Source organism: Amborella trichopoda, chromosome 1 (assembly GCF_054954075.1).
Source record: "Amborella trichopoda isolate Santa Cruz 75 chromosome 1, AtrichopodaSantaCruz75HAP2 v2.0, whole genome shotgun sequence".
NCBI lineage: Eukaryota > Viridiplantae > Streptophyta > Magnoliopsida > Amborellales > Amborellaceae > Amborella > Amborella trichopoda.
Window position 1 is genome coordinate 24,852,317 of NC_142336.1, and position 17,282 is coordinate 24,869,598.

At 40.0% G+C, this 17,282-nt stretch overlaps 1 protein-coding gene across 7 annotated transcripts in view; it reads left to right on the top strand.

Annotated features, from left to right (window-relative positions):
* The window catches only part of LOC18432763 (uncharacterized), a 59,670-nt gene that overhangs the window by 41,634 nt on the left and 754 nt on the right, over window positions 1-17,282 (top strand). For 3 of the 7 annotated variants that reach the window (XR_016045994.1, XR_016045995.1, XM_020666336.2), the window contains one exon: window positions 376-606. The exons of 1 other annotated variant lie outside the window; for it this stretch is intronic. Coding sequence is in view for 4 of the 6 variants with exons in the window: in XM_020666336.2 (XP_020521995.1) it covers window positions 376-394 (19 nt within the window). In the remaining 2 variants the exon portion in view is untranslated. Of the gene's footprint in view, window positions 1-375; window positions 607-7,587; window positions 7,813-17,282 lie in introns of those variants that run through there. 3 more of the 7 variants (XM_088853906.1, XM_020666337.2, XM_020666331.2) reach the window with 2 other exon arrangements.

Consider the following 17,282-nt stretch of genomic DNA (forward strand, 5'->3'; position numbering starts at 1 on the left):
GAATTACTGAATGGAACACTCATTATCATTGCTCTCTCTTTCGAATGATGGTTGAAGTCCTTAACAATGGGACTAGCTTGACCTGATGAGTAGGGTATCTACTTTAGGAGTAGGTGAATCTAAGGAGTGAATGGTTAATAACTGAATTTGTGACTGTGAATTCTGAAAGTGATACTGATTTCTTTAATGGTCATGATGATATGCACTATGCCCTATGTAATGAATGTATTGATATGATTACTGACAGGATGCTTTTGTGATTGCTTACAGATAAAAGAATTATTTATAATACCAAATAGATATGTTATAGGTACATAACTTCTAGATTCTCTTACTAGGCTTTAAAACGCATTTCTCTTTTTTCATCCCCTGTAGAGTAGAAGTTGCAGGTTAGCGGACTGTCGGTTGGGGGAGATCAATCTGGTCGATGAAGGCTTGTACCTGTGAGGAAGACTTTTTGCTTGTATGTATTTGTCGGCTGTGGGCCATGTTCTTGGTGGTCTTTTGGAAATATGTATTTTCTATTTTGGGCCTTCTGTGCCTTGAACGGATGAATTACTTTAAGATGTTTATGTAATGGCATTCTTAATTACTTGGTTTGCTTAAGTTACCGCTTTATCAATGCAATGCGCTACTCATTCTTAAGTCGTCTTTGTTACCTATAGATCACAAACCCACACCTTGCTAACCTCCAGTGTGTTCGGTGGGTCAGGGGGTGGGGTCGTGACAGTTATGGTATCAAAGCAACCAGGATAGGATTCTCGACCTAGGGAGTCTTAGAAGTGCTCTTAGGGCAGTTTATTGATAAATCAATAATTGAGTGCTTCGGTGCTAGGTTGAAGAAAAGATGACGAGAACTCATGCTAATAACGCCAACTGTAGCAATGAGAACACATAAGCCTTTGGGGAGTTCTTTAGGACACCAGGGGCCATGACCCAAATCATGAAAGAGAATATGTCGGCCCCGTCCACCCCTGGCCCTAACCTAGCAGATAGCAAGTTGATTGAAATATTCAAGAGGTTGGCGCCTCTTGCATTCTCACGGCATGGGGGTGTAGAAAAAGTCGAGAGATGGAAGAGGCAGATGGAAAAGATTTTTGAGGTACTACAGTGTACAGAGGAGCAGAAAGTTAGACTGGGTCTATCAGGGAAAGGAAAGAAGTTGAGTTTATCAAGCTTCAACAAGGGAGACTGATAGTTGAGCAGTACGCTGTTAAGTTTGCAGAACTTTCTCACTATGCACCTTACATTATCAATACAGAGGTGCGGAAGGCCAGTAAATTTGAAAGGGGGCTTCGGCCAGACATCAAGGGAAGAGTGTTGGCAGCCAATCTTAAGTCGTATGCCCCTCTTGTAGACTTGGCAATGAAAGTTGAAAGAGATTGCGAAGATTATCGCTCAAGGAAGGAAGGAAAGACGAGACCGGCTCGATCAAGAAATTTTGGGAAGTCGGTTCGACCACCCGTGAAGAGAAATTTTAGAGGAAGACCCTACCTTAGAAACACGAGAACTCAGGGAACTCTACCAGGCAATAGAAGGAATAATCCATGCCCGGTGTGTACTTATTGTGGACTGGGGAATCATAACGAGATTGAGTGCTATAAGAAATTGAATAAGTGCCTTAAGTGTGGTAAGCCTGGCCACTGGATCCGAGATTGCCCATGGTGAAGCCGGAAGACGGACCAAAAGCTCAAGGTCGAGTGTTTGCGTTGATGGAGCAGGAAGCCAAGGAGTCTACCTCGGTGATAAGAGGTACGCTTTTTGTTTGTGGTAAGAAGCAACGATTTTGATTGGCCCTAATTCTTCTCATTCACTTGTTGCACCGCATTTTACATGTCATTTGAATATTAAGCATGCAAGCCTTAATTATACTCTGATAGTGTATACATCGGTGGGAGACCCTATAGAAACTAATGTGGTACTTATGCAATGTGAAGTTTTTGTAGAGGAATGTGTCTTGCCTTCAAATTTAATATTCTTAAATATTCACGATTTTGATATTATTCTGGGTATGAATTGGTTATCTACCCATCGAGCTATTTTTAATTGCCATGATAAGATTGTGACCTTTAGGCGTCCTAATCAACTGGAATTGCATTTTGTGGGTATTCCAAATGCTTCCCTTTTACTTCTTATTTCGGCCCTTCAGGCTTCTCGTCTGCTAGCCAAAAATTGTGTGGGGTTTTTAGCTTATGTAGTAGAGAACCGAGGTATCCAATCTAAGTTAAAAGACATCCCAGTGGTATGGTAATACCCAGAAGTATTCCCTAAGGAATTGACCTCTTTACCTCCCAAGAGAGAGATAGAATTTGAAATAGACATAGCCCCTAACACAATTCCCATCTATAAAGCACCTTATAGGATGGCCCCAGCTGAATTGAAAGAATTGAAGGAACAATACAAGAACTTTTGGATAAGGGGTTCATTTGACCAAGTGTGTCGCCCTGGGGTGCACCAGTCTTGTTTGTGAGAAAGAAAGATGGATTCTTGAGGCTTTGTATCGACTACATGCAATTGAATTAGGTTACAGTAAAGAATAAATACCCCTTGCCCAAGATCGATGATCTTTTTGACCAGTTGCAAGGACCCCGAATATTCTCAAAGATCGATCTTCGATCGGGTTATCACCAATTACGAGTCAAGGAAGAAGATGTTTCCAAGACCGCATTTAGAACTCGGTATGGCCATTATGAGTTTCTAGTTATGTTGTTTGGTTTAATTAATGCCTCGGCTGCCTTCATGGACTTAATGAATAGAGTGTTCCAACCTTTTCTGGATAATTTTGTTGTAGTCTTCATTGATGACGTTTTGGTATATTCAAAGAATTCAAAAGAACATGAACAGCATTTGAGAATGGTCCTTTGAATATTAAAGTTGAAAAAGTTGTATGCCAAGTTGAGTAAGAGTGAATTATGGCTTCCTAACGTCATTTTCCTATGGCACATTATTTCTAAGAATGGAATTGCAGTCAATCCTTCTAAGATTGAAGCTGTGGTTAATGGGAGAGACCGATAAACATAACCGATATCTGAAGTTTTCTAGGATTGGCAGGATACTACCAACGATTTGTGGGAGGATTCTCGAAGATGGCATTTCTTCTGACTCTCCTGGCTCAAAAGAATGTGAAATTCGTATGGTCGCCCGATTGTGAGGGAAGTTCTCCGGAACTGAAGAAAAGATTGCCCACAGCCTCGATTTTAGCTTTACTTGAAGGGAATGAGGACTTTGTAATCTATACTGACACCTCTCACAAATGACTCGGGGGTGTACTCATGCAAAAGGGAAATGTCCTTGCTTATGCCTCTAGGCATTTAAAGACATATGAGCAAAATTATCCAACCCACAATTTGGAACTTGTAGCAGTAGTTTTTGCTCTAAACATCTGGAGGCATTATCTTTATGGGGCCCAGTTTAAGATGTTTACCGATCACAAGAGCCTCAATATCTATTCTCTCATAAAGAATTAAATATAAGGCAAATTAGATGGATGGATCTATTAAATGACTACGAAATTATCACCCGGACAAGACTAATGTCGTAGCCGATGCTCTAAGAAGGAAGCCTATAATATCGATGGAATATTTAATGGTTCAAGAGATGAAGATGATAGAAGATGTGGTAAATTGGTGTCCAACCTTAGCTTTAGGTGATGAGATAAGAATGATTGTTGGTTTAAGAATAGAACCCCGACTCCTTCAACAAATTCCCTTGGCACAAGAAAAGGATCCCCAATTTATAAAAATTTGAGAAGAGGTGGATTCAGGAAAGAAGGATGATTTTTTTGAGTGGTGATGGTTTGTTAAAATTCAAAAATCAGGTCTGTGTTCTAATGAACGAGGAATTAAAGAGAACTATTTTGGAGGAAGCACATTGCTCTCATTATTCCATTCACCCCGAGAGCACTAAGATGTATCAAGATCTAAAAAGAACATTCTGGTGGAACAACATAAAGAGAGAAGTGGCCCTATTTGTTTCTAGGTGTTTGACATGCCAACAGGTAAAAGCTGAGCACCAGAGACCTGCCGGGTTATTACAGCCCTTGCCTGTGCCCGAATGGAAGTGGGAACATATTACTATGGATTTTGTCTCAGGCTTACCTAAGACGAACAACGGGCATGATAGCATTTGGGTCATTGTGGATCGATTGACCAAGGTTGTACATTTTCTACCAACCACTTACACTTTGGATAAACTGGCCCAATTGTACATTGAGGAAATAGTCAGATTGCACGGTATACTGGCCAGTATAGTATCTGATAGGGACACCAGGTTTGCTTTAAGGTTTTGGACTAGTTTACAGACAGCCCTGGGGACAAGACTTACTTTTATTACTACTTTCCATCCCCAAACTAACGGACAATCAGAACGAACCATTCAGACTCGAGAAGATATGTTGTGAGCCTGTGTAACCGATTTTAAAGGAAGCTGGGATAACGTACCGCTGATAGAGTTCGCTTATAACAACAGCTTTCAAGCCAGCATTTAAATGGTGCCTTTTGAAGCCCTATATGGGAGGAAATGCAAATCCCCTATGTGTTGAAATGAAGTCAGTGATAGAAGACTCTTGGGATCAGAGATTCTTCAAGAAACCACAGAAATGATTACTTTAATTCGGGAAAGACTCAAGACAGCATAGAGTCGGCAAAAGAGCTATGTCGATAATAGAAGAAGTGACCTAAAGTTTGAAGTGGGGCGACCGGGTTTTCTTGAGGGTGTCACCAACGAAGGGCGTTATGAGGTTTGGAAAGAGAGGAAAATTGAGCCCTCATTTCATTGGGCCCTTTGAGATTCGGGAAAGAGTTGGGAATTTAATCTATCGACTTGCTCTACCGCTTGAACTAGCCAACATTAATGATGTTTTCAATATATCTTTATTAAGGAAATATTTGCCTGATAGGTCCCATATTATAAAGTACCAGCCAATCCCGGTCCAAGGAGACTTGTCTTACATTGAACAACCGGTAGAGATTTTGGATCGAAGGATACAAGTGTTGCATAACAAAGAAATCCCCCTAGTTCATGTTTTATGGCAACATCATTCACCAAGAGAGTCCACTTGGGAACGAGAAGATGAAATTTAATACAGGTATCCTCAATTATTTAGGGAAGGATTTTGAGGACAAAATCATTTTTAGGGGGGGATGATGTAACGACCCTAATTTTTAGAACTAATAAAATAGTAATAATAAAATGGCGATGGTCTATTTTGTTAGTATGGAGTTTTGCTCCACCACCCTTTCCTTGTAATATTTTCATGAGGGGATTAGTTTATTTTGCATACCTTAAGTGGCAAACCTTATTTGAAGACATTTTGTTTTATGAGGTGTATACTTTAAAACGTCCCTCCCATGGTATACTCTCTCTCTCATGACAGGTCAACACTCCATTTGATTTCCTATTGACACCTCTTAGTGAGGTATCATAGAAGTATTATCTCTCTTACGTACATGGAAGTCACTGTATAACTCTCTACTCTTCTCTCTCTCTCTCTCTGTTTTTAACATTCCCTCCTCTCTCTATATAATTCCCACCTTTACGTCCTTAAAGCATCACTCTCTCTCTCTCTCCCTCTCTAAGGCAAGACAAGTGAAGGGCTTGAGGAGGTTCTCTTACCTCACAAGTGGTGGCAGCAGGGTGTGGCAGTGGAAGAAATTTTGTGGGAAAAGGAATTTAAGGTTGTGTACATCTAAGGTAAGGGGATTTAGAAGTGTGCATCACGAATGTTTTGTGCATAGTGTTTGGATGTATGCATGTGTAAGATTGAATTTGGAATCCTTGAAGTTGTATGTTAGAAACTATGGGTGTGTAATCTTTATGAACAGTGATGATGCTTGAAAATATTCTTAAGAATTTTAGTATAAATAGAGTAGATGGTGATTGTTTAGAACCTGTGAGTTGAAAGTCATGACTGTGAATGGTTGGTGCTTATGCCTATATGAAGAGTTTAATAAAGAAAAGGGGGAAAATGAAATTTCCAAGAGCTATAGCTATTTTTGTAACAAATGGTTCAGTGACCAAACGGGGTCTAAATGAACTCAAATTTATCTTGAATAAAATCTATGTGTATCTAATACAACCTTTTTTCTTATGAAATCGTGAGATTTTGCACATGTTGAGATCTATACTTTAAAAAGTAAGGATATGTCACTGTTGCACAGACAGCAGATTTCCAGCCACTGTCATCCACCTTGCACCAAACGTTTGAATGACCAACCAGTGTTCAAATTCATTCAAACCACTTCCATTTGAACGGTGTATGTATCCACTATAATTTTCATGTTAAAACCATGTCCAAAGTTTTCATGAAAAAGAATCTATATTATCAATTATGTAGATAGGTCACTGTAGACAGCTATAATAAATTGCAGAGTTAATGTTTCTGTGGTCATGCATTTTAAACAACCAAATGATACTTATTTTCTTCCAAACCACAGTCATTTTAAATATTTGTGGGGGTGCTTGAAATCACATGTTGATAACTTATTAAAATTCTTCATAAATTTAAAGTTGCATGGCTAAATGTGAAAACACATCACTATGGGTAGAACTTTCCAGAAGTTGTGCATATTAAAGTAATGAGTGAGAAAGCTATTTATTGAATGTTATGTGATATTAGAGTAATGAGTGAGAATGCTATTTATTGAATGCAATGTGATATTAAAGTAATGAGTGAGAATACTATTGATTGAACGTTATGTGATATACAAGTGATGGATGAGAATGTTATTCAATAAGTGCCATGAATTATTCATGTGTTAAGTATGAATGCTATACCATGACTGTCATGTCATATACTTGGGTGAAATGTATATGCCCTCTTATGGGTGCTAAGTAATGATGAGATTCTATATGTTAGTAATGTGAGAAGCCTTAAGTACCACAATGATGAATTCTATGTGAAAAGTGACTTGATGGCATGCCTCAAGCAGAACCCTCTATTGTGATTATTGATTGTGAAGTGTTTCATTGAGGCCTCGCACGGGTTACCCGTGGTGGTATAAAGTGATTCGATAAGAAAGTAAGACCGGCAATGTACCCTAACTCCCTGTATGATAGGAGGAGAGTTAGGTAGAAAGTGTAATGGGTACGTCGCGTCCCCTCAAAATTCAGTTTATTATAAACGGAAAATAGTGAATTGTGCCTTGCAAGGCAAGTGCCTATCAAAAGCCCCAAAGCGGGCTGGGGACTGTGTGTGTAAGTACGAAGGCATTATTGAATGGGACACTCATTGTCATTGCCCTCTCTCTCGAATAATGGTAGAAGTCCTAAATAATGGGACTGGCTTGGCTTGATGAGTAGGGCTTCTACTTTGGGAGTAGGTGAATCTAAGGAGTGAGTTGTTAATAATTGAATTTGTGACTGTGAATGCTGGAAGTGATACTGATTTTTTTTATGATCATCGTGATATGCATTATGCCCTATTTAATGAATGTATTGATAAGATTGCTAACAGGATGCTTTTCCCATCGTGATTGTTTATAGATAAAAGAATTATTTATAATGCCAAATAGATATGTTATAGATACATAACTTCTAAATTCTCTTACGGGGCTTTATAGCTCATTCCTCATTTTTCCACCCCTGTAGAGTAGAAGTTGCAGGTTAATAGACTGCCGATTAAGGGCGATCAATCTGGTCGATGAAGGCTTGTACCTGTGAAGAAAACATTTTTCTTGTTTGCATTTGTCGACTGTGGCCCATGCAATTGGTGTTCTTTTGGAAATATGTATTTTGTATTTTGGGCCATCTGTGACTTGAACGGATGTATTACTTTAAGATGTTTATGTAATGGCATTCGTAATTCTCCTTTTACCTAGTTTTTCAGTTTAGTGTTGGAGTTTCCTTACTTACTTGGTTTGCTTAAGTTACTGCTTTATCAAAGCAATGCACTACTCTTTCCTGAGTCGTGTTCGCACTCTGCTAACCTTCGGTGTGTTCGGTGGATCAAGGGGCGGGGTCTTGGCATTACAACAAAAGAGCCAAAGGCACAAAGGCCCAACAACAATACATAGCTCAATACAAAGTGAACTATATGGCCAAACTGCCATCTAACACATACTAGCAAAAAGAAGGTTCCATAGAAACGGAGTATGGGGCTCCAGCCGCGAACACACCAGAACACCCTTCCAAAATCCACAGGCTATCACTCTACATAGAGGAAAGTTAAAAGAGTGAGTTGTAGGGCCCAGTAAGTAGATCAAAGTATATTGCATTCTTGCCTATGCACAATACCTCATAACAATAATCATAGTGAAGCAATAACAAATCCAATTAATCAGAATCATATCATTCATGCATAAGTATCATAACAGATCAACATTATCAGGCACATATGTAGCAAGCATAACCAATGCTAATATCACTACTCCTAAAGTAGAAACACTATCCATCAAGCTAAGACAATGCCATTGCTTAGAACTTCTATCATCACTCAGGAGGGAGTACCATCAACGGTATAGCCCGTTGCATAGTGCCTCACACACATACACAGTCCCCAATGTGTTTTGGGGCTTTTGATAGGTGAAGGCCTTGCAAGACACTACCCTCTCCTTTCTTTCAGCTGGAGGGCATTATACTACCAACGGTATGGCCCATTGCATAGTGCCCATACAAATGTTTTAAGGCGCGACCCTCCCAAAATATTCACATCCTAACTTCCTTCATATCATTAGGAGTCTGGGAAAGATCTCAACTTTCGGCACAACTTTCTTGTCATATAAGATCAGTGGCATGTCTAATTACAACCATACACACCTCATTTCATTACACTACCAACAGTGTAGCCCGTTGCGTAGTTCCTTACACACTTATCATTTCCTTACATTACCAATGATATAGCCCGTTGCGTAGTGCCTTATACACATATTATTTCATTGCACTACCAACGGTATAGCCGATTGTGTAGTGCCTTACACACATCATTTCATTACACTATCAACGGTATAGCCCGTTGTGTAGTGCCTTACACACATATCTTCTCAGTGCATGTTTCATATCATATCAGAGTATGTGCAACTATCACATCATAACAGAGCATGTCTTACTACATGCATTCATAACAAAGCATATCTCATTATCATGCATTTGTATCATAACTGAGCATGTCTTATTACTTGCATTCATATCATAACATAGCATATCTCATTATCATGCATTCATATCAATTGAGCATGTCTTATTACATGCATTCATATCTTAACAGAGCATATCTCATTAATATGCATTCATATCATACCAACTGAGCATATCTCATTATCATGCATTCATATCATAACAAACTGAGCACATATCATTATCATACATTCATATCATAACAGAGCATATCTCATGCACACATATCATAACATAAACATGTTCACAGGAAACATCAACATGTCCAAAGCGTGTTATGCATATAATCATATCATCAAGCTCATTAGCTCAAAAGACATCATCATGTTATTTTTCTGGTTTTTTTCACAGTGAATACAGTCCACCTTTAAAGGCATATCATGAGATTCATAAATCATTTGGGCCTGAGACAACTTTTATAAAAATTTAGGCTCATGAAAACACAACTTTCGTAAAGGGGGTAACCCCAAATATATTTTAAAGTCTGCCAAACAGTTTTGTTTTGTGGACTAAAGTTCTTATCCTCGTAGCAGAAAATCCAGTATGACATTCCCATAGGAAAATAGGCATAACTTTCAAGGAATTTTATCATAATTCTGAAACCAGTTTTAAAATAGATTCATTTATCTGTCAGGACCCCGTCCCCTGACCCCTACCATTACCAACCGAAGGGTAACAGAGTGCGGGATAGCGACCGGAGGTAACGACGTCACTCAGGTGGGAGTGGCATCAATACGTGTTATAATTGCAGAATCAAAGCAAACCATGAACTAAAATAAACACATAAACACAAGGCCACAGATATAGCAAAATAGAAACCATTTATATATATCCAACCTTCAAAAATTCTTTTACAAATGTTCAAGGAGCTACTGGCCCAACAACAAAATTGCAATATTCGTCAAAATACATTGTGGCACAACCACCAGACACGTACAATCAAAATATTCTTGGACAGACTTGAGCTTCAAAGGTCTGCTACCACCGTCGAGCAGTCCACCCACGAGCTACAAAGAAGGGAAAGAGAGGGGTATGAGCTAGAGCTCAATAAGTAAATCAGTACCCTACATTGTCGCCTACAAGCTCATAATTAATGATAGGACCTACCACTCATTAAACATCACACTGGCAGCAGTAAGTAAAGTCATGCCTCATAATATGTACACTAACACTATAAAGTGAGTATTGTTCAGATATCGGAGCTTCTAACATTCCTTTAGAAGGAAATTACATTAATGCTCATCACAATCATAATTTAGGCGATCATATAGAATACTTAATTCGGACTGATAGAAATAGAATATGAAGCAGAATCAATTACTCCTGAAGTAGAAGTCACATCGATCAGGCTAAGTCAATCTAGCAACTTGGACCTTCTACCCTCATTCAGAACGGAGGACAATGACAAATGGAGGTCCCATTTTGTAGTATCCTCACTCGCCCACACGATCCCCAATGCGCATTGGGGTTTTGATAGGCTGAGGCCTTATAAGACACGGCCCTCTCCTTACGCCTTTAGGAGAGAAGGCGTTACACTACCATTGAAGGACCCAATGCGTAGTGCCCATAACAATTTGGGGGCACGATCCACCTTGTTATTTACATTTATTTCCCGACTCCACTCCTATCATTGGAGTCGGGGCAGAATCAGAACTTGCTGACACAATAAAATATCCACTACCAATGGAGGACCCATTACGTAGTGGCCAGAAGTCACATATATCAGAATTCATATAACTGAATCAAAATATCCACCACTAATGGAGGGCCCATTGTGTAGTGGCCAGAACTCACATTTATCAAAGTTCATATAGCAGAATCAGAATACCCACTACCAATGGAGGACCCATTGTGTAGTTGCCAAAAATCACATGTATCGTGTATAAGCATGCATAACCTTCATTCATTCATGCTTTACACTTTCAAGAAGGTTAGGAGTGTTCAACATTTGTAGGATCACAATCATGCCATTTCGGTGTCTTATAACACAAACTTCAATCACCTTGAAAAGGCTCACGTTATGTTCAAAACATCAATGCAAGGCATGCTCATAGTTCATATACAATCATAAAACTCATTGACATTCTTATCAATCATGGGCATACACAGAATGAGGTATAGCATTCAAATTATGAGGGAAATTTAACTAAATTTTGATTTCAAATTTTTTAATTGAAAATTTCATGATCAATTAAGGATTTAGTATATCATTCGAAATCTTACTGAATTTTTCCAAAAGTGACATAGGTTCATAATTCAAGTTGCAGCTTTCAACTTAGCAGGAATTTCAAAATAATTCAAACATGCAACTTTTAATAGACCTTCAAAGCTTTCAAAAGACTGTGGTTTCAGAATAAATGGACTCCCTTTGGTGGGCCAAAGTTCATGGTAAAATAGACCAAATTCTGAGTTTCTGTGCGATCTACCAGTAGTGACATACTGGAACACTCTTGTGCATAGGCCCTCATTTACACAGAATATGGCAAGGTTAAAACATGAAAATCATTTAAGGCTCATTCATCTATGAAATGGTTAAAATTTTGTGTAATTTCGACTTCAATAGATTAGGCAAAGTCTTAATATAACAGGAGAAATATTTTTGGAATTTATCGCAATCTGCTAACAATGGCATATGAGTACAAAATGAAACATATCTTTCAAATTAACTAGAATATCAACTGAAAATAAACATCAAACTAAAAGTAGACTCAAATATATTTCAAATGGTGGTGATTTGAGGCCAAATGGATGTCATTTTCTCGGTCAAATTTTCATTACAAAATATGAAAACTCCCTGGAAAGCTACAGTCCAGCCATGACACAGCTCCCAAAATCAGTCCCTAATTTTCGATTTATACAAGGTAACCACATGAAACTACTTCTCGCTCAAACTAGACTCACAAGAGTATCAATTCAACCATTTTTATACTTAACAAGAATGATAACAGTACCTAACATTCCTTACAAATAAACCTAGATTTCTAGATAAACAGAGCACAATGATCTTCATGCTATCATATTCTTTGTACATAATTTTTACACCATCTCATGCCCAATCTCATGCTTAAAATCAAGCTATCATTCATGCCTAAATCATGCTTCATACATGCTTAGGTTCATACTCCATATAATTAATACATCATTCATACTTCAATTCATGCTTCAATTCCTATGAGCCTGCAAAGTAATGACCTACTTACCTTTTTGTGTCCCAATGGCGATTCCAAACTTCTTCCACAGCCCCCTCCACCAAGCTTTCTCAAACTCTCCAATAATGGCACAAAGGGCTAAGTTTGAGCTTCAAAACGTGAGGTGTAGAGAGAGAAAGAGTGGTTATGTACTCCAAAGGTGGGGAGGTGGCTTTCTGTGCTCGCCAAGTGGCCTTTGCATGGAAGGAAGGTTGACATTTGGCACACATGGCAGCATACAGCCAACAGGTGGCCGGTTTTCTTCATGCACGGCCTTCTCTTCTTTTATTTCGTTGTGTGCGCGCTTTCCCTTTCTCTTCTCTTTCCTCCCATCACCGTGCACACTCGTTGCGCGGCACTCCTTTCCTCTCACTGCGCGCTTTCTTCCCCTATAGCCACGCACTCTCTTCCTTCTCTCTGTATCGTCGCGCTCCTTCTTCCTTCTTGTCGTGCGCCTTCTTCTCCCATCGTCACGCTCTCTTTGCTTCTCTGCTTATCATCGTGCACTCTCTTTTCTCCCATCGCCGTGTGCTCGCTTCCTTCCCTCTTATCATCGCGGGCTCTATCTTCTCCCATCGCCGTGCGCTCGCTTCCTTCCCTCCTATCTCCACACGTTCTCTCTTCTCCCATCACTGCATGCTCGCTTCCTTCCCTCCTATCGTCGTACGATCTCTCTTCTCCCATCGTCGCGCGCTCGCTTCCTTCACTCCTATTGCTGCACACTCTCTCTTCTCCCATCGTGGTGCTCTCGCTTCCGTCCCTCCTATTGCTGCGCTCTCTCTTCTCCTATCGTCGCGCGGTAGTGACTTCATCAGGCTCAAGAAATTTGGGTCGTTACATCATTCCCCCCTCAAAAGATTTTGGTCCCCAAAATCATATCTCGATTAATTAAACAACTGGGGGTACTTATTCCAGATCTCATCTTCTTGTTCCCATGTTGATTATTCCTTTGAGTGGTACTACCATAGAACACGAACCAAGGGGATTTCTTTGTTGTGCAAAACTTGCACTCTCCTGTCTAGAATCTCAATCGGCTGTTCAATATAAGTCAGGTCTTCCTTGATTGCTAATGGTTCATACTTCAAAACATGGGATGGATCTGGTTGATATTTCCTTAATAATGACACATGAAACACATCATGAACATTTGCCAACTCAGGCGGTACCGCAAGCCAATAAGCCATACTCCCTACTCTTTCCAGAATTTCAAGTGGTCCAATAAAATGTGGGCTCAACTTTCCCAATTTTCTTAGTCTCATAATACCCTTAGTTGGTGATACTTTTAGAAAAACCCGATCACCTACTTCAAACTCAAGGTTTCTTCTTCGGTTGTCAGCGTAACTCTTTTGCCCACTCTGATAAGTTTTAAGCCTCTCCCAAATTAAGGCAATATTTTCTGAGGTTACTTGAAAAATTTCGAGCCGTAACATCTTTCTTTCACCGACCTCATCCCAACAGATAGGTGATTGGCACTTTCTTTCATGCAAGGCATCGAAAGGTGTCATCTGAATACTGGCTTGGAAACTATTATTATACAAATTCTATCAAAGGCAAATGATCCTCCCAGCTTCCTTTAAAATCAGTAACACAGGCTCTCAACATGTCTTCTAGAGTTTGAATAGTCCTTTCTGATTGCCCATCAGTATGGGGGTGAAAAGCAGTGATAAAAGTGAGTCTTGTCCCCAAATCTTGAAGTAAGTCTAGCGTCCAAAATATAAGTTGTGCAGACCGATAAGAAATGAGATGCTTTCGTTAGTCGGTCTACGACGACCCAAGTACTATCGTATCTAGCACTTGTCCTGGGTAAGCCAAGGACAAAATCCATGGTAATGTACTCCCACTTCCACTCTGACACGGGCAAGGGTTGCAACAGTCCGATAGATACTTGGAACAAACTGTGCTACTTCTTTTTTCATATCATTCCACCAAAAATTTTCCTTCAAGTCTTGATACATCTTAGTACTCCCCGGGTGCACAATATAATGGGAGTAGTGTGCTTCTTTTAAAATAACCCGCTTCACGTCCTCAATATTTGAGACACAAACCTAATCTTTAAAACTTAACAGACCATCCCCTCTGACAGAGAAATCTTCTTTTCTTCCCAGCTTTATTTCATCAAGAATCTTCATGAGTTGAGGATCCTCTTTCTATGCTTTGCGAATCTATTGAAAGAGCTGGGGCTCCTCCCTCACACCAGTAGTTGTTCCTTCCTCAACACTAAGGGGAAGAGTTGGGTGCCACTCCACTGCAACTTCTATCAGTTTCATCTCTCGAGTCATCATGTATGCTACTGATGCTAAGGTCTTCCGACTTAAAGCGTCGGCCCCCACATTAGTCTTGCCCGTTTGATAATTGAAGGTACAATCATAGTCATTCAGTAAGTCCATCCATCTTCTTTGTCTCATATTTAACTCTTTATGAGAGAACAGATACTTGAGGCTTTTATGATCTGTAAATATCTTAAACTGGGCCCCATATAAGTAATGTCTCTAGATCTTTAACATAAAAACTAGATATGTAAGTTCCAAGTCGTGGGTTGGGTAATTTTGCTCACATGGCTTCAACTGTCTGGAGGCAAAGGCTACAACCTTTCCCCGCTACATCAATACACATCTCAGTCCTTTATGGAAAGTGTCAGTATAGACCACAAAGTGTAAGGGCCACAATTTTCTCCCAATCAAGTGATGCGTACATCGGGGGAGAGTGAGACAGAGGCCTAGCGCCATTTAGAGACCTTTGCCGCACGAGAAGATAATGCCGAGCGAGGAGGCGTAAGGAGTGTCGTCGTGTGAGAGAAGAGCTATTGTCGCACGAGATTAGAGGGATAAGAAAGAGGCCTAGTGCCATTTGGGCATCGCCGTTTGGAGCAGCGTAGGATGAGTAAGAGGAAAATGCATCGCCGACTGAGTAAGAGGAAAATGCAGTGCCAGCTGGGTAAGAGGATAACGTAACGCCGACTGAGTAAGAGGAAAATGCAGCGCCAGCTGAGTAAGAGGATATCGCAGCGCCGACTGAGTAAGAGAAAAATACAGCGCCGGTTGAGTAAAAGGAAAATGTAGCACCAATTGAGTAAGAGGATAATGCAGCACCAGCTGGGTAGGAGGATAACGCAATGCCGGCCATGTAGGAAAAGAAGCAGCACCGTCTGTGTTTGCAAAACCTAGCGCCAGATGTGACCCAGCACCGACTGAAAAGGGGGAGCAAGACAGAGCAGTGTCGGGAGTGTCTTGGTCAAACATACAATCTTCGTACATATCAGCACCGCTCCGTACATCTCAGAGAATTGAGTGATTGCATCAGCCATATTGAATCCCACCAACCATGAGTACTTAAGCCCTTTGACAAGTAGTTTTCTTCATTCTACTCTCTCTCTCTCTCCCCCTAAGGGGTTCACTGCTGCCCCTTGAAGATAACCCACAGGTGGAGCTCAAGGAAAGCCCGTGGAGCCCGTGAGTGAGGATTTGATATAACGTGAGAAGTCAAGGTAAGTGGGTTTAGTTTATATGCATCCATAGTTTATGTAAAGAACAAATATTTAGAATGGGTAAGATGATAGAATGACAATGTGAAGAATGAATGGGTTAACATGAGGTTGAAATTTCAGTTTTTGTGTTTCTCAATACCATGACTGTTTTTACCACATATATCATCTTTTTATTTATGGAAACTCATCAAATTTGTCATTGTGAGACCCCTTATCTTGAACAACGTTCCCAGCCTAAAGTGTAGCATGACTAGGAAATATTATGTGTTCTTTAAAAGCATGTTAAGTTGAGCATATGAATTTCCAGAACTGTGCTTGCTTTTGCATCAACGCGTTTGATGGCCAAATGGAGTCCAAATGGGACCAAACTTGTCTCGAACGAAAGGCATGTATTTCTACTTTAAGCATACTGTTTATGTCATGATGAAATTTTGCATGAAAGAAAAGATATGGCCTAAAATGTCAAGGCATAACACTGCTCACAGTCGTTGCTAATTCCAGCAGCTCTGGCCCTCCTTGAGCAATGCTTTTGACCTAGAAAATGGTGTCCAAAAGCCTTTAAACTTCCACCATTGGAAAGGTTTATGAACGTACTCAAAGTTGTATTTTTTGAGGTTTTTCAAATTTCCCACTGATTTTGACTTATGACCCGAAATGCACGAGTATGTTGTTGCGCACTGTTGCAGGGAAGATTTCTAGCAACTAATGCTCACCTTCAACTGAGCTATTGACCCATCAATTGGCCTCCAAATTCTTTCATATTACTATCTTTGTAAAGGTCTATGTATTAGCATTAAAGTTTCATGTTTGAGGCATCCTGAAACTTCCCCTAAATCGGGAGCTACGCCCTCGCAAGAGGGGCATGTCACTGTTACTTGTCACTGCATCATTTATGACCATGCAGCGCTAAGTTATCTTGATGTATGATAAATATGAATGTCATATGATAAATTCCATGAGAATGCCATAAAAATATGTGAATGATGTCGTGTAAACGGCACTGCGTGAGAAAGAAGGGCCACGAGTGCGATAAATTCATAATGAATGCCAAATGCTACTGAGGGGGCTTATGTGTAAATGCCCTGTGAGAGCTCATGAAATGCATGCCTTTTGATTAATGCTATGATGTTATGATGAAATATGATTCATCTGCATGAGACATTGAATTATGATAATGTGACACATCCATTATGAGGCATTAAATTGGCCACAACGCGGTGGGACACTCACCAATGGTGGATATTATTATGATACTATGATGAATTGGCCACTATGCGGTGGGACACTCACTAGTAGTGGATACTGTTGTGATACTTATGATTAATGACCAATGCTTATGTTGATATTGGCCACTACGCGGTGGGACACTCACCGTTAGTGTACTACTACTATAATAGTGCCTGCTATGCGATGGGTCACTCATTGGTAGTAAGGCAAGAGATGCTGGCATATCCCCTAACCTACATAATGATAGGAACGGGTTAAGGGAGAGGATAGAG